The 20,962-nt window shown below is 37.2% G+C and overlaps 3 protein-coding genes across 4 annotated transcripts in view; 1 reads left to right on the forward strand and 2 right to left on the reverse strand.

Annotated features, from left to right (window-relative positions):
- Nucleotides 1–20,962, reverse strand: part of LOC113109348 (myb-like protein U) — a 972,647-nt gene that overhangs the window by 57,126 nt on the left and 894,559 nt on the right. The gene's annotated exons all lie outside the window — the stretch shown is intronic.
- On the forward strand, nt 113–3,353 carry LOC113109886 (phosphomannomutase 2-like). Its single transcript, XM_026273712.1, has 8 exons — nt 113–333; nt 1,429–1,540; nt 1,650–1,726; nt 1,833–1,924; nt 2,519–2,618; nt 2,698–2,773; nt 2,858–2,973; nt 3,086–3,353. The coding sequence occupies exons 1-8, from the start codon at nt 259–261 to the stop codon at nt 3,209–3,211; spliced, it is 774 nt and encodes a 257-aa protein (XP_026129497.1). The 5' UTR covers nt 113–258; the 3' UTR covers nt 3,212–3,353.
- On the reverse strand, nt 4,132–9,227 carry LOC113109700 (uncharacterized protein C7orf26 homolog). 2 transcript variants are annotated; one of them, XM_026273436.1, is made up of 8 exons: nt 9,121–9,227; nt 8,457–8,656; nt 6,948–7,169; nt 6,082–6,247; nt 5,564–5,865; nt 5,266–5,467; nt 4,982–5,021; nt 4,132–4,711 (listed from the first exon to the last, which is right to left on the reverse strand). In XM_026273436.1, exons 2-8 carry the CDS (start codon nt 8,652–8,654, stop codon nt 4,414–4,416), a joined length of 1,428 nt encoding a protein of 475 aa, XP_026129221.1. In that variant the 5' UTR covers nt 8,655–8,656; nt 9,121–9,227; the 3' UTR covers nt 4,132–4,413. The 2 variants fall into 2 exon arrangements, with proteins under 2 accessions (XP_026129221.1, XP_026129229.1); XM_026273444.1 differs by having other exon boundaries at nt 8,457–8,659.

The following is a 20,962-nucleotide window of genomic DNA, read 5'->3' on the forward strand; positions in this document are numbered from 1 at the left end:
TGTGTGAGGAAACTAGAGCTGGCTCGCTCAACATCACAACAGCGCCCCCTGTGTGGGCGGGCGGAATACATTCATTGTTGTTGTTTTTTCCCGGTTGCACGCGGATGTTGTTTACTATGACGACACAACACGGAAGATGTGACTTTGCGCTGTGCTAAATGAATGAACGGAAACTTATTATTCTTAAGGATTGAGTCTGAGTCTTTACAAAACTTCATACGGATCGTGAACTGATTTGCAAAGTTTGCCAATTTTACAATGGCCGGTTCAAGCTTGGACCCGACAACACTGTGCCTGTTTGATGTGGACGGGACTTTAACAGCAGCTCGCCAGGTGAGTGAAATATAAAGCATACAGAAGGCGTTAGTTAGTTGTGTTAATTTACAGTATGAGATGTGAACCCTTGCGTTAATGATAAGTGATTTATAATAATTTACTGTGAATTAACAACTGCATTTAAAATATGTATTGTGAGTGCAGGTCTGTGGTGAATAATCTTCTTTCTTAGCACATCCTTAATGACATGGCTGTCTATTAAAGATAACTTTCATTCTCCATGAACTATTTTTAGTCTGCTTGTGAGGTGAAGATAGATTTTATATATAAACATTGGGATTTAGATATAGTTATGAACTGACCTTTCAATCACATGCTGGGAAATAACACGGTTTACATTGTCCAAAACAATATTCAAAGACCGCATGACTTTTCTGTTTTTTTTTTCTTCTTCTTGATTTACTGGATAAGAATGATAACTTCTATTTTAAATGCTTTTACAGACGATTTCTGCCTGATAAAATATTGCTTGGTATACCTAAAACCTGTATATTCATTATAAAATGTGAATCGTTCACACTTTTAAAATAAAGACTACCTCACATATGCAGTTTTTCCAATTATTTGTAATTATAAAATATATATATATATATATATATATATATATATATATATACATTTTAAAATATAGATATGTTGTGCAATTGTTTTGGTTTATTTCCTATGTCCAAAAATATTAAAGAAAAAATATTATAACACTTATATATAAAATATTATAACACTTATAGCCCTATAGAAAGGGATGTTGTTACACTTTTAAGTTGACACAATATCTATTTATTTTACTGTTTACTATTTATTTTATTTTACTGATTTGAGAAAAAAAAAAGGTTTTAATATTGCTTTATAACTTACACTTCTTTAATATTTTTGGTTATAGGAAATACTATGTAAAGTAAACCAAAACAATTGCGCAACATACAGAGTGTTTAATGGATGCTCAGCTAAATTTGACTAGTAAAATAATTATGAAGCACAAAGCAATTCATGAAACAGCATATATTGGAAAAGGTCATATGCAAAAAGAACTGACATTTTATAATTTTGAGCCTGTGATAAAGTAATTACCCCCATGTATGTTTTTGTCTTTAGAAAGCAACTCCAGACATGCATCAGTTCTTGACTGAACTGAGACGGCGAGTGAGAGTCGGGGTGGTCGGAGGATCAGACTTGGACAAAATTAAAGAGCAGTTGGGTGATGATGGTATGTACATTCTAAGTATAGATTTAAATACATATAAAAATATATGCACAAAACATTCAGTATATTTATAGTGTTCATGAGTACTTACAATAATTCCTATCCTTTACAGTGATGGATAGAGTGGATTATGTATTTGCTGAGAACGGTTTGGTAGCATACAGATTTGGGCAACTGCACTCTGTACAGGTAATTTTAATTTTGATAAATATGCTCAAAAACCTGTCCCGCAAATTATGTAAGTTGCTTTTCTATTTGGATTTCTTTCTTTTTCTAATTTCCTTTATGAAATCAGAATATTCAGGCATACATGGGAGAGGAGGTTTTACAGGATTTCATCAATTTCTGCCTCAATTACCTTTCAAAGATAAAACTGCCCAAAAAAAGGTGAAGTTATCACAACTTGACGTCTTTTGTTGCATGGGGAAAATATTTTTTTACTGCATTGCTTTAAATTTTGTAAATATTGATTGTTAATATTACATTTTATTTTAAATATCTTTAAATATTTTTTACACCAGCAAAGAATTCAAAAAGTTAAAAAGTTTATGTATTTTTAAGGAAATTAATACATTTATTTAGCAATTAGCACATTAAATTGATCAAAGGTTACAGTAAAGTTATATAATTTCACAAAAAGATTTCTCTTTACAAATAGATGTGTTCTTTTGAACTATCTGCTCATCAGCTATGTTAATTTTTTTTTTTTTATAAATATTATGGTTTCCACAAAAATATCAAGCAGCACAACAGTTTTCAAAATTGATAATAATAAGAAATGTTTCTTGAGCATTAAATCAACATATTAGAACAGGGTTGCCAGGTCTGCGTAACAAAACCCAATCATGGCTAAAACCAGATCAATCACGTTCCAGGGGAATTAGGCTAACACAATGATATAATTTCAAATATATACACTTTTTTTATATACACATCTTGTTTTGCAACCATAATACTTAAGCTGTTTTTACTTCATCCCAGAGGCACATTTATTGAATTCCGTAATGGAATGCTGAATGTCTCTCCAATTGGTCGAAGCTGCAGCCAAGAGGAAAGAATCGAATTTTTTGAACTTGATAAGGTATTTTTTTATGTATTCATCAACACATGCTATTGTCTTTTCAAAGGATGTCGACTTTTTTAATGTTATTATTATGCAGAAGGAGAAAATCAGAGAAAAGTTTGTCTCCGTTTTAAAAGATGAGTTTGCTGGGAAAGGACTTGCTTTCTCCATTGGTTCGTAACTTTTATGTACAGTAAATGTGGTTGTCTAGTCAATAATATATACATAATGTATTCATATGTACGTGTTTTCTACAGGTGGGCAGATCAGCTTTGATGTGTTTCCAGAAGGCTGGGATAAGCGCTACTGTCTGGGAATTGTAGAGAAAGACTCATACCAGTGCATCCATTTCTTTGGAGACAAAACTATGCCTGTGAGCAAGAAAACTGTGATGCTATCTTGGCTAACAGTTGTATTCATGCATGTATGCACACATGCTATTGCATAAAATTCCCAGATTTGCTTAAATTTGTTTTTCCAAACAGGGTGGAAATGATTATGAAATCTTTGTGGACCCCAGAACAATCGGTCACGAGGTCAAGTCCCCTGAGGACACACAGAGGATCTGCAAGGAGCTCTTCTTCAATGCCGTCCAGAATAAAGCACAGTAGAAGACTACAACGTCCATGAACTGTGAAATTATGAATAAGAGTCTCACTTGACATGTCTAAGCCAGTAGTGTTTTTATATATTTCAGTGACTGTACCTCATGACAGGTACTGGATAAACTTGTACATACAGTGCATCCATACATGTTCATTTTATATGTATTCCAGTTATTTACAGGTTTAAAGAACTGACTTGTTCAGTGATCATGTCTGAAGTCATGTCAGTACTGGATAATATGCACTTTAAACTTTAATTTTTTTAATATTTAACACTTTGGTCCAAATGAAAAGACAGGATGGGTTTCATAAAATGTCACTGAACATGTGTTAAAGATTCATGTTTTTAATCAGGCGCAAAAGTGATTATTAAAGATTGGTGTGGGCTAAACTAACTTCTTAACTAAAATTAACAGTGAAGGTGCAACAATTTAGGTCTCATTTTCATAAGAGGAATTTAAAAAGAAAAGGACAAAGGGCTTTATTAACTAGAATAGAATTGATCCATTTTTGCTAAAATTAAACTGACCTAATAATTAATTCCCTGAGAACAAAACCAATAGTTCTTGGTTGAAAGTGTTGTTAATCTGCTTGCTTAAGTAAAATAAGTGAATGCTAACACTATAATAAACAGGTAAAATATTCTGATTGAATATGATATTGGTGCGCTGTGCCAGTTTAGGACATGATGTATATTTCACATCTATAAGGTGTAAAACATAATAAAATGCTACTTATTTTTATTTAGAAAAAAAAAAAATCTCAATTTTCATAGCCTACTCACATAGATTAAAGAATAAAATAATTTAATAAAACTGATATTTTCCTGCTCGTTTGTTACTAATTGCTTTTTCAAACCAAAAATTTATATTTTAAGTATAAAAACCGATTTGGCAATTAACGGCCCATTAATAACCACAAATGTCACTTTTCCAAAAATATATTTCATGGTTTGTACAATATTATTGTTTAAAAGATATAACTGCATCAATCTGTACAAGCGTTTTTTAAAGTCCTTATCAAACCTAAAATAATACATTGCATGTCCCAATGTATGATACACAAGACCATATAACCTGACCAAGCCAAACATGTGACTACAAGTTCAAACCAAAAGTTTTGAAGATTCTCTAATGTGAAATATAACAAAAACTGTATGTTGTCATCCCAAGAGGAAGCAGAGTAGTCCAAAAGTCCTGTTTTTCTGGTCAATGAATGGGCCGGTATGGAAAGCCAATGGCAGCAGGATGGAAGGCGTGTGGAGAGAGAGAAGGGTGTGCGGTGTGGGCCGTTAGCGGGCGATGTGGGGACAGCGCTGGGTGTGTGGGGTGCGGTGACAGTACGGGATGTGGGCTGTGGGGGGAGGGGAGGACGGACTGGTGTGGACTGAGAGGAGAAAGCACAGAGGGTCGACCTGGATGGATGTGTGGGTACATGTTGGGCTGGAAGGGTGCGCTGTGAGGTGCAGGCTGCACTACTGGACCAGACATCACAAGCTGTAACAGACTGCAACACAAAGCAAAAAAAATTCAGGTTTCTGAATGGTTGATGTAGATGTTGATATCTAGAGAGAATGTGTCTGGTATATATCATGATTTACAGATATATATCATCTACTGTATCACATGTAATAAAACTTAATATAATTAGACAAGCATAAAATACTTCATTCATCATTATTCAGCAATGTATAAGGGCTTCAAATCATTGGATATCATTTTATTATATTCAAATCTGCATGATCAGGTTTCTACTTCCATGTGATCAAGGACTTACTTGTTGTGGGGAAGTCTGGAGCACAAAGTCCGTAGGTCCTCTGGGGAATAAAAGGACATGACAGGAAATGACATCACTGAAATGCTGCTCTTATCAAATCAAAAACTCAAATGATACACGGAGAAACTTTTTTTGAGCAGTGTTACTTAGGCACTTACCCGTTGAGAATGGGTAACAAATTTCTATCTGTATCGGTCATGGCACCTTCTTGTCTATTGACAGCAACATTGCCCAAAGAGTTGCCCAGAGTATCAACAGGCTATTATGAAGTAAACATCTCTTACCTCTGGCAAATAGAAGTGCTCCTGTTGCCATGGCGACCTGAAGAGCTTGGGCCAGCCTATCCAGTGCCAGCTGGATATGATTGACAGCAGGAAGGGGCGTGAGCTTCTCACACAGACGGCTGACTTCCTCTATCAGCACCACAACAGACTCCGCAGGAAGCACAGCTAGCCGACCAATCAAACTCTTTTCTGTCAGGTGGACCTGAAGAAGTTAAAATGAAAACACATTATATATTCTAATACTGAAAGGACTCCTTAAAGCCTTTTAAAGTAAAAAAAATAAAATAAAATACAACACCTGCAGCATGAGAAAGACTTGAAGAACACTCAGGTGCAGTTTAGAGTACAGCTCTTCATACGCTGTCCCTTTTTCACTTTCTCCATGGCCATTGGTCAAAGCCAACTTAAGGCCTCTCTGATAGGCTAACGGAGCTTTCACACACCACCGGAGCAGACCTAAAAGAGACGTGATCTCAAGGCAACCTAACGGCAAACTGGAATTGAGGGGTGTGTTGATAAAGGTGAGGAGCAGCAGTCTGGGATCTTCTGTGATCCAACCAACCAGCATCTCCAAGAGTGCAGGGGGCGGAGTTAACTCATCTACAAGTGACAATATCAAATATATTTTAACTTACAATACTTTTTCACTTTACACATTATATGTCAATATTTTATATTTCTAAGGATGTTATATTAAAACAATTTAAGATTATAATAACATTTTATACATTCAAAATTTCATAATATTCACTATATAATTAATAAAGTAGACTAATAATGTTTTAGTTTTTTTTAAGTTTTTAAGAAAACTGGTACCCGAGGAGAAGTCATAGAGAGCCGTTAGTGCCGTGATGAGCTGACAGCAGAAGCGAGGACTGGCTGAACAGATGTTCTGCAGGGTAGAGATGGCACACGGCACCAGTGTGGAGTAATCATCCATCAGCACCTGAGCCAAACGCACACACCACGCAGAGTGTGTGCGCTACACAAAAAACATCGGAAATGTTTCAAAAGCTGTCAGATCATTTGTTTTTTTCATTTAAAACTAACAATTTGCATAAAAAAGAATATATTAAAAACAGTATAACAAATACTACCATGACATAAAAATACAATATACTATTTAAAGCTTTTATTTTAAGGCATTAAGAATCACTTGCATTTCTGTAATGAAAATGTATGGGGGTTGACATGTTCTTGAACAGTGTTGTTATTCGTAATTAAAACTGCAACTATTAAAAAACGTTAAAACTACAACAATTAAACTGAAAGAAAGATGAAAAATATAAGATGAAAACTTAACTTACAAATTAGAAATATTGCCTTGGTTAAAAGGAAAAAAAAAAAAAGTTTAAGTGGAAGTGCTAAAATCACTACAACAAACTGAAGCCAAAGTAAATAAAAGCTTAACAGAAATATTTTAAAGAGCACAAAATTACTAAAACGTAACTAAAATAAAATCTGAACATTTTAAAATAAAGCTATTATTAATAAAGCTATAATAGTACAAAATAATAAACCTTTAATAACATTTATTGTTTAGTTTTTTTTTTGTAAAACTCACAATAAGCATTCTGAACCAGTTATCTATTAAACTGAGTTACCATGCTTCAGAGAAACCATGAATTAACCTCAAAACATTGAACTCAAGGCACACACGCACACACACACACATCACACACCTGTAGCCAGGTGGCTGCACACTCTAGAATGGGCACCCGACACACGGCTATCGCCATAGAAACTAGCTTCCCAAGCATGGCCATGCGGCTCTCATCAGCCTTGTTGCCTTGGAGACTGAAGAGGGCGGAGAAGATGATCTGTCGGACTGCATCTTTGCTCTGCTCCTGGAAATAACTGCACATGATCTCCAGCAGTTGCAGTTCTTGAATGCAGCTCATCCTCTGAGTCAAACACAAAACACCATTCAATTGATTTTACAGAAAGACTTTTATTCAACAAGGCTATATTAAATTAAATCAAAATTGAGAGTGAAGTCACATTATATATATATATATATATATATATATATATATATATATATATATATATATATATATATATATATATATATATACTATTTAAAAAATAAATGCTGTTCTTTATGAACTTTCCAATCAATTAAAAAAATGTATATCAGAAAGATATATCAGTTTCCACAAAAGCAGCACAACTCTTTTCACCATTGATAATAAAAAATGTTTTTGACCACCACGAGCATATGAGAATTATTTCTATAAATTACATTTTAAAACCTATTACAAAAAAAAACCCACTTTAAATTGTAATTGGTATTTCACAGCATTACTGTTTTTATTGCATTTGAGATCAAATAAATGCAGCCTTAGTTAGCATAAGAGACTTCAAAGCAGGGATGCAAAATATTAGATTTTTGGCAATATTTTTTCGAAACATTTGGCCGGTAGCCGATGCCAATACAATATATATTTCCTTTTTTTTTGAAAGAACACCAAGTCTCTTTCATGCAGAAAATATTTTTTTCATTTTGGTTAGCTTTGAACTTATTTGTTAGAACTAATAAACATTATGTTCTTTTTTTTAATGACAGTACATCAAAAGCTTTAAAAATAACTACACAATCCTCTGATTTTGAGTGTACAACCCATGAACATTCACTGAAGCACTAGTTCCTATAGTCCAATGTGGAGAGGACTGACAAGCTGGATGAGATAGAAAGAGCAAGCGAGAGTGAATGAGAGTTTAATATACGATATAAATGTTCATGTGTGATGAAGATGTTTCTGTGACAGCTCCAGCTCTCTGACGCGCAGTGTCAGCATCTGAATTTGCTCACTATACATTATTAACTCCTTTCTGATATAGCGCACTCAACTCCCATACACTATTTAGGGATTAATGAACGAGTGAACAAGTGAACAACATGTTTTTGTTGCATTTAGCATTGTGGCCAATCACAAACATATCTGTTGATTTCTGGAACGCAATGCCAGACTGAGGTGTTCAAGTTATTATCCACTCACTCTCAAAACGCCAGATTTCTTGTGCAGTGCTGAAATTTGTGTGCTCACAAATCCTCTCAATGTGTGGTTTATGAATGTTGTTGATAATTTAAGGACTCTATTTTAAACAACACCATGGACTATGGTATTACATACATAGTTTTTTCCTTAAAACCAACGCAGAATTTATACTCCTGTGCTGTGCCTCACCTTAGGCTGGATGTTCCTGTCTTTAGGGACATGAAAGATGAACTCCTCCACCAGCTCCACCGTGCTCTTCTCTAGTCCAGGCGTGGGGCCAGTGGAGCTCTGCAGAGCGCTGCCCAGTGAGATGTCCAGATGATACAGAACCTCTTTAGCCGCGCTCAGCGGGTCACGCCGCAGCATTGCATGCCGAATATCACTCATCTCTGCTGGGGAAGAGAAGCTACAACATTAAATACAAGCAGCAGCCAAACCATGTCATGTTTCTAGAGTATACCATGTTATGTTTTCCTTTCCTAGCGTTTAGAGTACAGTCTGATACTATAACTGTGTACTAGTACCGTACTATTTTGTTGTAAGGCGTGTAATTTCCAAACAACAAAACAAAAAAACGTGAAAAGAGAGGCTCTGAATATAATATGTCTGTAAAAAAAAAAAACTAATTGGAACGTATTAAAATATATCTTACTCTATTATTAATGGGTTAATCAAAAACTGTAAATCAGTACACACAAACAAGCTTCAAAAAGCGATTATTCTCTGTGGTGACACACATTGATTGTCTAAAGTGAAGCGACGCGGTTTACACAGCACGATTGCTGCATCAGCGGTTTAGAAATGCTTCCTTAGTTCACACTACATAACATATCCATACTCACAACACCATTACCTGGGTTAATATTTAGACTCGTTACATTAGCTTCTCACAATCTGCAAATGTATTTCGCCCATAATTGACAATGTTCTTCTTCTCATTATTATTATGTTTATGGCGGATTGCAACCACGATTTATCAGGTGCATGCCGCCACCTACTGTATCGGAGTAGCAGCATGGATTACATCTCAAGGTATCCACTTTACATTATTAGGGGTAAAATACAAATAAATAAACACTACTATCTAAATCCTATACTATTTAATTGGCAATGTGAAACTTGTTCATCACAAAAAAAAAAAAAAAAAAACACGGAATTCCGTAAAGGACACTGTAGACTCGTTTGAATAAATAAAAGCGCGGCCGATCACCGCCTCCTACGTACTGGAGATAAACAAAATGAATAAAAATAGAATAGCGTTAGAATCATTTGTTTTCAGAATACACTTGCTTGGATATTTTGCCATATAACCAATGTAGTAGCATTCAGACATTTTTCGTCCAAATTCATATCGTGCAGCCCAGATATACTCGAACAGAAAGTCAAACGACTCAAATAACTGTAGTTACATCCTGTTCATTTAGTATAACTGAAATACTATAAAATATTTGAACTCGTTTTTATTTTTTATAATTCCCATTTGCGAAAATGACTATTTATTTGACAACAATGGGGGGAATACAAGATGAAGTAGTAGCTACAAGATTTTAAGAGTCTAATAAAAGTAAAAAATTATTTTAGATTTTTCTTATTTTATAAAAATGTGAATAATAACGCCTTGAGTAAATTGTACGTTTGCTAAATGGTTATAAAAATGATTTTTTTTTTTTTGTTACAATCTCTCTCTCTCTCTCTCTCTCTCTCTCTCTCTCTCTCTCTCTCTCTCTCTCTCTCTCTCTCTCTCTATATATATATATATATACTTTTAAATAGTTTTGGTCTCACTAGAATAACCGGAGGTGGACAATTGATTTACCTTTTGTTGAAAAAGAAAGAAAGTACTTATTTTATAATATATTATGACCACTCACTTACAGCACCTAAAATAATCACTTTTCCTTTTACGTTTATTTTACAAAAAAATAAATGAACAAATAAAAAGGTTTATGTTATTGTGTGGAGCTGAAGTATCCACTACTTATTTGATTTTGTACAAGTATCAATTTGAATCAAACACCACAAGGAGGCGCTATTTCATACCTGATTATTACAGTAATGTTGTAGTCGAATGTAGCGTCTCTGACGGGACAGAAGCAGACTCAAGCATCAGTTTAAGCATCTTCCAGCTCTCTTCAGCTTCACATCCAGAGCAGCCTTCAACATGACCATCAACACACTCAGTCAGGACGGAGTGAGACTAAGGTGAGACCCTACGATGGTTATTTATTGAACTCTTACAGTCATACATCTGCTGTAAACGAGCCAGAGCTTCATAAAATGTTGCAGTTGTTGCCTGCAAGACTACAGGAGCTTTTCCTCTGATTAATGAAAATGTTGTAAAACTTATTAAATAGCAAAATTTTGTATAATAAAAATGTATAAATAAATGTTATAATATTTGACTGAAATAATAAAGTTAGTATTTATTTAAAGGTGCATCCTGAAGTTTTATTATCTGTTTATTTTGAATTTATTATTATTATATTTTTTTATTAAGGGAATCTGTAGAGTTCTATATTTAACTATAAAGTTGTCTCTTGTTCTCTCTCAGATATCTTAGCAGGTCAAGGATGCTCTGCCCAAGCCAGTGGAAGGAGTCTTGCATGATATCAGGTCTTGCTGATAAGACATAGCAGTGAAAGTGGTAGAGAGAGCTACGTGGCTACATGCAAGTCACTACAAGAAGGTTCCAGCGCCACCAGAGGGCTACAGCTCAGTAAAGTGATTGACCAGCTGCCCCATGCCAAGGGAGACGTCTGGCTGACTTAGGTGAACAAACATACAGTGGTGTATGGGAGCTGAACACACAGCAACATCACGGTCTGTGGGTGATCTGAGGTCAGTTTGGGCCAACGGATGACAGCGAAGGACTGGTTAGGAAACATACCATCAGACCACTGCAGCGAAACCACACAACCAACTCGACAGGAGGGAACACAGGCTGTGGAACAGAGCTGAGAAGTTCTTCCATGCTGTAATTCCGGCAGTTGGGGCCAGCCTTCTTCAAATTTATGTTGAAATCGCGAGGTATAAACTGATTTTCATGAACACTACTAAGGTGATGATGGAAGGTATCAAGAAGAAACTACAAGGACTGAGGCCGACTGCACTGCGAGACTTGTCCTGGACCAGCTCTCCGCATCTCCTGGAAGGGATGTGTGTGTAAAGAGGGTCATTGTCCATGTTACGAGATGATGCAACTGGAAGGAATGTTAAGAAAGTTTCTTCTGTTTGAATATCACACTACGATTTTTACATATAATCAAATATAAGAGTTACTGTTTTCTTTATAGCTTGCTTATATGTTAGGAATGACTATGTTCCATAAAAAAAAAGACAATGCAAATGCTTTTTTTCGCCCTTATGAGAGTATTGGTGTTTAAAATCTTGAATTTACATGATTGATGTAAACTATAAGGGTAGTGTGTTCACAAATGTATCTACATTTAATCAATATAAAAGTTATAAATAATGATCAAAAGGGAGGATTGTTATGAAAAATTTTAATTTGGCATTAATCTCATGATCAAGGTAGTATATATAGTCCATGAGGAAATTGAGTTCTTTTATGTAACTTGTGCACACAACTGCTTTAGGTTGAAAAACAGCATTTGAGGGGAAACTGTGTACCAGGGACACATTTTTTTTGAGTAACCAAGCATCGATGTAATGTGCATGAGCTGTGCATGTGTGTTATGGGGTGATGTGCACAGAGCAGCATGATTGGCTCAAAGGTCCTAGTCTGTCCTTCAATGTATCTTTTCACATACTATCAAAAGTGGACTGTGAGTCTGTGTGTTATCTCTTTGCACACAGACTCAGAAGCTGTGTGTAAACCAGATCATTCTCTGCAGAGAATTAAAGCAATACAAAGACAAAACTATGTTTGTTTTTTTTATTCTCAGTCTCTACAAATTGTTATTGAATTAGAATTTCCACAACAGTTCCTAAGTGTTCCCCGAAGTGTCCTTAGGATGCTTCTTGACATGCTGCCTCTTACGTCTGACGTTACAAGAGCACTGTCCCAAGTGGGCTCCAGGGCTTAAAGCAATTTGCCTAGCAACCGCAGGTCTGAGAAGGTCCGGCAGCTCCATAATGAGCTGTCTTGGGAGGCTAATTTTTTTTAATATAGCCACTTCAGGCAAAATGTCAAAAGGGCTTAAGTTTTGCTGAATAAAAAAATTTGATTCAATACAAGGACACGTTGGATCGCTGTCATAGTTGGTCGCTTACTGGACACCACCATGCTTACCCATTTATAGATCTTAGCCATATAAAGCCAAATTGTTTGCCAGATTTTAATTATCAAAAGTGATTGCCCAAGACAATTCGCTTTAATTACATTACGAAAAAGCCTAGGCTAATTACCACCATATTAGTTCTGACACCACATGAAGTCCTCTTCATAAATAGGCCTGTATCCATTGCGAACATAATTTATTATGAGTCTTAAAATGTCCATAACATAAAATCATTGTTGAGCCACAACATTGTCAACATACCATAGTTTGACTTGTACTTCGCTGCGCTGATTTCTAAAGACTGCTGTACAGTAGCGTCTTGAGCTCAAATAATGCTAAGAGAGAGCTTACGAATGGTCCAGACCAGTGGTTCCCAAACCTGTCCTGGCGTACCCCCAACACTGCACATTTTCTTTGTCTCCCTAATTAAACACATCTGATTCAACTCATCAGCTCATTAACCCATGTGATAATGAGCTGATGAGTTGAATCAGATGTGTTTAATTAGGGAGACAAAGAAAACATGCAGTGTTGGGGGTACGCCAGGACAGGTTTGGGAACCACTGGTCCAGACCAACCTTACGAAAGTGTGACTTACAGTTGCAAATGGTTCTGCATTGCTTTTATGTTGTGCTTTACAAAACAGATGTTTTGGAATATAACAAAATGTCATTATGTAACAAGAATGTTCACATTTCTCTGTATACTATCACACAGGAATAGGTGCTTGGGCGTTGTGACGTCATTACTTGGCGTGGCCGCCACGTTGAATGCTTCCTTTTCTGCCACTCGGACTACTGCGCAGCGTTTAGACATACTCCCTCTCATCCGTGTGTCTTAATTTGATTAATTAAACATCTATTTTAACCATTTTCAACCGTTGCTGTATTGTAGGGTGTAATAGCGCAACACATAATAGCCATGGGGAAAATAAAATGAGAATGAATTAACTTTACACCGCTTTCCTGCTTGGAGGCGCGACTACGGAGACCATAACATCTGAATATTAATTTATATAGCTTAAGTCAACATTGAAAATAAGGGAAATTTCTCGAGTTACTCATCCAAAATACTGGAAATTTCAACATTCATCTTTTTGTTGCTATCCCTCTGCTGACAGCAACAATTTGTACTATAAAACTGCTGCATTAACTAGCGTTAAGCGATTTGTGAAGCTAGGTCTAACGTGACTTTAGTTACAGATTGGCGTGAAATCATGCTCTCACAACAACCACGCTATCTTAAAAAGCCCAACATCACGGTAAGGTTGCCTTAACGTTAATAACGTTAATCAAAACGATGCTTTGAAAACATCTGTTTCGCTGGAAGGACAACGAGTAGCAAAAGGACAACAACACAGAGACTTGACAGGTCTGATGGAGGGGCTAACGGGATATTTTACAGGAAAATACTGAACGGGAAGACAGCGGGAAACAAACAAGGTAGCCGAAGATATCTGTAATGCAAACGTGCGGCAAAAAGTCTCCGTCGGTACTCCACTATTTGTTGGGAATTTCATATGGATCCAAACCGTTAATAGAGCCGATTTTGTCCACATACTGGTCCCTGGCATCCCTATTTAGCGTATCCCTATAAATCCCACAACCTTTTCGCGATTTTGACATCTTTTTTTTCTTTCTAACAACTCTGCTCTTCTCGTTCAACTGGCTGTATGTTTACATTCGCGAAGCTGGCAACATGGCCGCCACGTCCCAGAATGCAACTTGGCGCCCAAGCCCTATGCAGCTTTTCATGCATTTAAAAAAATACAATGTATTTATAGCAATAATGCGATCAGGCAATCTTCCTAACTTTCAACTGTTCAACTTATGTGTTTCCTTCAGTTATTTTAAGTGTAACTTGCCTTTTGTCATATTTGAATGCATTTATTTGATAGCTTTCCAATGGCGTCTGTACTTCACGGTCAAAGAGCACCTGTCCATCAAAATATCACTATCCAATCAGAGTAGATCACTGTTAAGCCCGCCCCCACAAGATGTTTGTGTCAAAACACCAAACGAAAAACTGTGAAACGTAAGCAAAATCTGTGGCAATGCATTCAGAATCCACGATAAGTGAAAACAAATCTTTGTAAAACATTAACAAAGAATATTTGAAGAGCCTTTTAAATTTGTTTTTCTTCTGTCGTAATGGCATATTTTTGATAGTTTCTGAAAAAGTTACGTTAAGTTTTATAAAGTTACGTTCATTTTTATTAAACCAAATGTAATTCCATTCTCCACCGGCCTCGCTCCATTCCAACAGCTCTCGGCTCGCCCCACTCGTCATATCTATGTTCAAATTAATTATTTGAAAAAAATAAAATAAAATTACTTAAGTATCCCTTTACTTTTAACTTTATGCATTGTGCATTTTAAAAAATTTAAACGTTCGATTCAAGTTTAAAATTCAATTCAAGTTTTGTATGGTAATAACCAAAATAGTGTTCACATCTGTCATTCAATTTTTAACCAAAAGCCCATAGAGAAAACATTGATATATATTTGAATTCAAAGGCATTATACTTTTATATAACAGTAAACGTGATCTCTTTTACATTTTTGCATATGATAAGTCTAATCACTCTAACGTTTCAAATTTTTTGTATTAAAAATCATTAAGGTTGGGTATATTATATTCATGATGTATTGGAGAAGTATTCTTTCATTGAATATAATTATGCTGCAAAAGCTGCAAAAGAAACAGAGAAAAGGGAGACAGGAAATATTACACAATTTGCAAAGTTTAACCATTAAAATGTCATGATGATTTTGCATTCATGTGTTAGACAGAGATGTAGATGTTGAAGATTTTGATAAAGATGTTTATTGCAGCACAGCAGTGACAAATGTAAATTTGTAAATTAAGTTGCTCCTGTTGTAATAGCTGAACCAAATAATCTGTATCAGTGTAGTCTCTATGTGATGGCTACATTCACACAGGGTAACATCACCTCAGTTCTAAACAGTTTTATTATTTCACTTCCTTATTTTGTTGCACTGATTATAATTTACAGTCATCTAAACTAAGATATCTAAATAAAGAACACAATACAGTTTTTGATTTTGGTTTATTTTGCTTTACCTTTACATTTATTTACAGAGAGTGCACTGATCACATGTATCTTTGTGTTGAGTTACTGGACCTGTTGGGGACAGTCCCTTCCTGGTTGGGTGAAAGAAGTGGATAAGGGCTGAGTAGACCTATATCTGGGAGCCAGCTCATTAGGCCATACCATGTCTCACCATGTGCCAAGGGGGGATTTTTTCCTTAGTTAGCTCTGGAGTTCCCAAATGTTAGTTTTGTTTACCTCTTCTATGTTATTTGGTTTTGTCAAGCTGTTATATAAGCTTCCATCTGTGTCTTTGTGGCAGGTCAGTTTTTTATTTAGTTAACCTTGCATTACAAATTGATGTATTTGACCTTATATTCAGTTATTTTTTGTTGACCTCTTTTTAGGCCTAGCTATTAATTTTGGCCCTTATGTAACTTTTCAATATATTAGGTAATAAAATCCCACTTTTTGAAAAACTGCCTCCTGTGTCCTCTTGCCTTACTGCCTTGGTCGCTGGCACTGCTCTAGTAACAGCTGTAGTAGTCTCTGTGTTAATTAAGTTCTGACTCCCCCTTTTCTGAGGTAGTTCTCAGTGTCCCACACGGCCAATAGTGATGGGAAATTCGGATCATTTTACAGACTCAGACTTTTGAGTCTCGTTCAGCAAAATGGAACGAATCTTTTTTCTAGTCATTTCGTTCATTTTAGCAAAATGTGATTAAAATGTTATGTGTTACTTCCCCAACACATCTAGTACTTACGCAAATGTTGATCACACTAAAAACAATACTAAACTAAAATGCTATAAGATACAGAAAAAATTATTCATTCTTTACCTGGATCTTCAGTCTGTGATTAGCTCACCTCTTATCTGACAAGAAGTCTTCGGGTTTAAGTCATTCCATAATCACGTGACAGCCCCATACACAAAACCAATGCAGTCTTGAGTAGGGATGGCTACCGAAACCCGGTGTTGTACCGAAATCTCACTCCCCGGACAAATCGCACTCCCCTTCGCGTGCACGCGCGTCACACACTTGAACGCAGTGCTTGCAGTTAAACCTTCAGCGGTTTATTATAAGCCTTTTATTTAGCGTTTTTTTCCACAGTTGGCACCAAGAACGAACATAGAAGAAGCGTAGTCTGATTAACAAGCGGCTAACGGATGCAAAAACGCCGACTGGAGAAGGTCTTCAACGGAATTAAACCGCAATTTCCAAAGTAAAAGTGCAAGTTTCAAACTGAAGTTATTAACTGCACCAACTTTATCATCTCGCAATGCTCTTCCCATAAATACTGCTTTTCAGTGTCATTTAAATTGATATTTAATCACATTTAGTTGGTTAAACTGGTTAAATTTAGTTAGAATTTAGTTCTCATAAAATAATATGTATCATTAATAATAATAATATCTAAGGTATTATTGTTATCACGCAATATTTATTGTACGATCAGTATTTATTATTTGACAGTGCCTTTGCATCTTGCCTTATAGACTATGTGTGTAAAAATATTTGACTGTAGCGTCAACAGGACAGGTTGAAAACCCTGTGGGGGTAGTGTGATTTTCACAGCACTAATATTGCACCTGTGGAAATTATACTCCCCCACTAAGGTTAAAAAGGTCAGAGAGAAACCAAATTTATGCTGCTGTCACATCTTGCCCTACAGACTGTGTGTGCAAAAACATTTTACTGTAGCTTCAACAGGACAGGTTTTTATGGAGGGGTTTTTGGGTCAAATTATAAACTAAAAGTCTAAAAACTAAAAGTTTTAAACCAAAACTAAAAATCTAAATTTGAAACTTAAAGTCCAAGTCGAACATTTATTTGGTATTTAGGATTGGGCATTTGGTATTTAGGATTGGGCATTTTATATTTAGGGTTGGGCATTTGGTCATTTCGCCATTTAGCCATTTAGGATTTAGGATTGGGCATTTGGGGATTTAGGATTGGGCATTTAATCATTTAGACATTTAGGATTGAGGATTGGGGATTTGGGGATTTAGGATTGGGCATTTGAGGATTGGGGAGTGTATGCAAATTAGGAGGCGTGGCCCAAATACTGGAGGCTGGGTTTGAAATGGCTGGTGCTAAGAGGCTCCTTATGGACAGCAGAGGGAGCTCCCAGTGCTAAGGAGCACACTGTAATGAAAGTAATGTAATTGTAATATTATTCTGTTTCTGTAATGAAACAGAGCGAGTTAGCGGCTTGAGCGAGGACTGTGTGATAACTTCAGTTTAATGACAGCTTTGTAACATTTGTGGCCTCAAAAATTCACCAGTGAAAGGAGTGCTATTGGTCTGACGACGAGAAAGCAGCAGACAGTGCAGCAGGTAAGATGCTAACATTAGCTACTAGTTATATAAGCTGATATTGCTTACATGCTTTAGTAGGGTATTATTATATTGGGACATGCTGAAAGTGACGTGACATTCAGCCAAGTATGGTGACCCATACTCAGAATTTGTGCTCTGCATTTAACCCATCCGAAGTGCACACACACAGAGCAGTGAACACACACACACACACACACACACACTGTGAACACACACACACACACTCACACACTGTGAACACACACCCTGAGCAGTGGGCAGCCATTTATGCTGCGGCGCCTGGCAGCAGTTGGGGGTTTGATGCCTTGCTCAAGGGCAACTAAGTCATGCTATTGAAGGTGGAGAGAGAACTGTACATGCACTCCCCCCACTCACAATTCCTGCCGGCCCGGGACTCGATTGGGAGTCAATTCCTGCCGGCAACCTTTCGATTGGGAGTCCGACTCTCTAACCATTAGGCGACGACTTCCCCATGCTGCCTAGTTTTTTAGGGTGTACTCACACTAACCAGTTTGAACCGTGCCCGAGTGCATTTGACCACCAAAGCGCGGTTCGTTTGACTAGTGTGAGTGCTCCGAATCGTGCCCGGGCGCGGCTCGATTAGCCGGCCCTGGCCCGCTTGGAAGAGGTGGGCCAGGGCACGGTTCAGTTGGACTCGGGCGCGGTTCGCATGCAGTGTGAGCGCTAACCGTGCCGGAGCACGGAAAAGGACGCGTTGTGTCACGGTTTTGCGACGCTCCAAAACCAACATGGCAGGGAAAGGCTAGCTTTGGTCTACGGCAGAGGTGCAAAACGCATAAAAACTAAACACTGCAAAGTCCTTGCTGCACTTCAGCTGGTACCTTGCAAACATCCTCATACGAGCAGCACGATTACGTGAAAATTTTCGTGCCACTAAGGCGACACATCTGTTTAACAACAGGCTGTGGACCAAACAACACAAAATTATCCACAAAGAAAACAGAGCGATGCACTCCATTGTGTTCAGAGAGCGCCGCTCTTCCTGTTTATCCCGAAACCGTCGCACCATAATGACGTAAGCGTGCTCCGGCACGAATGCTGAAACCCTATATGTGAGTGCAGGCCAGAGGGGGAGTGGGGAGGGGGACAATCGTACTCGGGCCCGGTTCATGGCAACCGTGCCTAGTGTGAGTACACCCTTAAACTGCGGTTAACCCCTCTGACATTAGTAGATACACTCCTTTCACTCCAGTCAGTCCCATATTCTTCACTGACCTGTTGAAGAGCAAAATGGCTATTTTAAAAAGTAAACAGTACAAAATCCAAATAAAAGCCAAGAATATATATATATAAGAACTAAGAGGAGAAAATAAACTACAATACTTGAGAATAAAGTGCCAATGTGTATGAATGAGTGAAAAAGTCTGGAGTCTAGTGGTGTCTATTGATCCAGTTTTTACAGAATGAGCCATAGCTTGGCTGTGACCTAGTGAGCACTTCTGGAAACACTGCAGCAAATCTCTGTCCCAAAGCTGTGACAACAAGTGGTCCTTCATGTCCAGGTGAAACGTCTGCAAGAATCATGACAAGTCAGTGGGTGGGTTATATATTGTTATAAGAAAAGTTACTGAAACATGGCCTTAACGGTTCAACAGTCCCCTCTAGTCCTTTGGTCCTGTTTGACTTCAGGTGAGTAACACAACACTGAACTACAGTGTTAGCTGTGATGGTTAAACCTTTCCACACAAGACAATATGTTAGTGACCCAATGGCGCAGACTGCAAGTGACTAGCAGAATATCAGCTGGAAGCAGCAAAGTCACCACATAAACACGTTAAGACGATGTCAGAGCATAATATAGCAATATATTGCGGTCCTTTTTACACTGCACAAAAACCCTGCTGTTACATCGTCACTGGCCTTCATGCTGCCTTTACTGTTTCCTAACCTTTTTTTTTTTTTTTTTTGTATGCGTTGCGTTTATATATATATATATATATATATATATATATATATATATATATATATATATATATATATATATACATGACATACGACATCAAAGAGAGTAGATGCTCCTTATGCTTTTGAATCACTCTCGCAGTACTTTAATGTCATAATCCGATCGGTCTTGCAGTGTGCAGCGCCGGTTCAAGTCGAAATGTATATAGGCTATATAGCAAAAAAAAAAAAAACATAAACAAGACCATCTAAGGGCAATGTGAAAGGAGTGTATCTACTAATGTCAGAGGGGATAACTGCAGTTTAAAAAACAAGGCAGCATGTCCCAATATAATAATACCCTACTAAAGCATGTAAGCAATATCAGCTTATATAACTAGTAGCTAATGTTAGCATCTTACCTGCTGCACTGTCTCTGTGTTTCTCGACTCTTTTCAGGGATACTGGTCAACACAAGTATTTTGACATTATTTTCTGTGCATGTGTCCGTTTAAGCGCCATAAAATGCAAAATTGACTCTATTTTGCGTTCACACTGTGAGGCGCAGCAGAGTGCTTGTAGTGAGCACACAAAACCATGCAAGAGTTAACTGAGTTCATTCTCCTTTTGCTTGATTTTTTATGTAGCTAGCTTTGCTGTTAGATTTAACAAGGTATTTGTCCCTTCAAGCTGGAGAAGGAGCAAAAGAGAAATCAATTAGTTGTTGGTGGGCTGTCTTAGGCGTGGTTCTCTGCTTGTCCATGTGAAGCTCTCTCTTAATGTGACATGTTCATGTTCCTTTTAATTTTATTTTTAACGACCCCAGCTGGGCCCCCAAGTAGTGTGCGAGGAGATAAGTCTGCTTTGGCTTGACTCAGGGAACAGAACGTCTCTGCCATACACAGTCCCCTGAGGTGTCCGCCGCTTGGCAACAAGGTGACTCTCATGGCTAATTGGACTTGAGACGCAAGCTGAGGTGAGGTCTGATCAACCTAAAGCTGTCCACCTCTGGGGAGGGTGTATAGTGTCAAAGGCCGAAACACCCCATGACCCAGAGGAACACTACTGATGATGCGTACCGTAAATCCAATTCTTCTCCTGTAAGTCCAATTCTTCTCAAGAATCTACCATCCACCATTCACTGACAAGTCCACCAGT

The sequence above is a fragment of the Carassius auratus genome, chromosome 1 (assembly GCF_003368295.1).
Source record: "Carassius auratus strain Wakin chromosome 1, ASM336829v1, whole genome shotgun sequence".
In the NCBI taxonomy this organism is placed as follows: domain Eukaryota; kingdom Metazoa; phylum Chordata; class Actinopteri; order Cypriniformes; family Cyprinidae; genus Carassius; species Carassius auratus.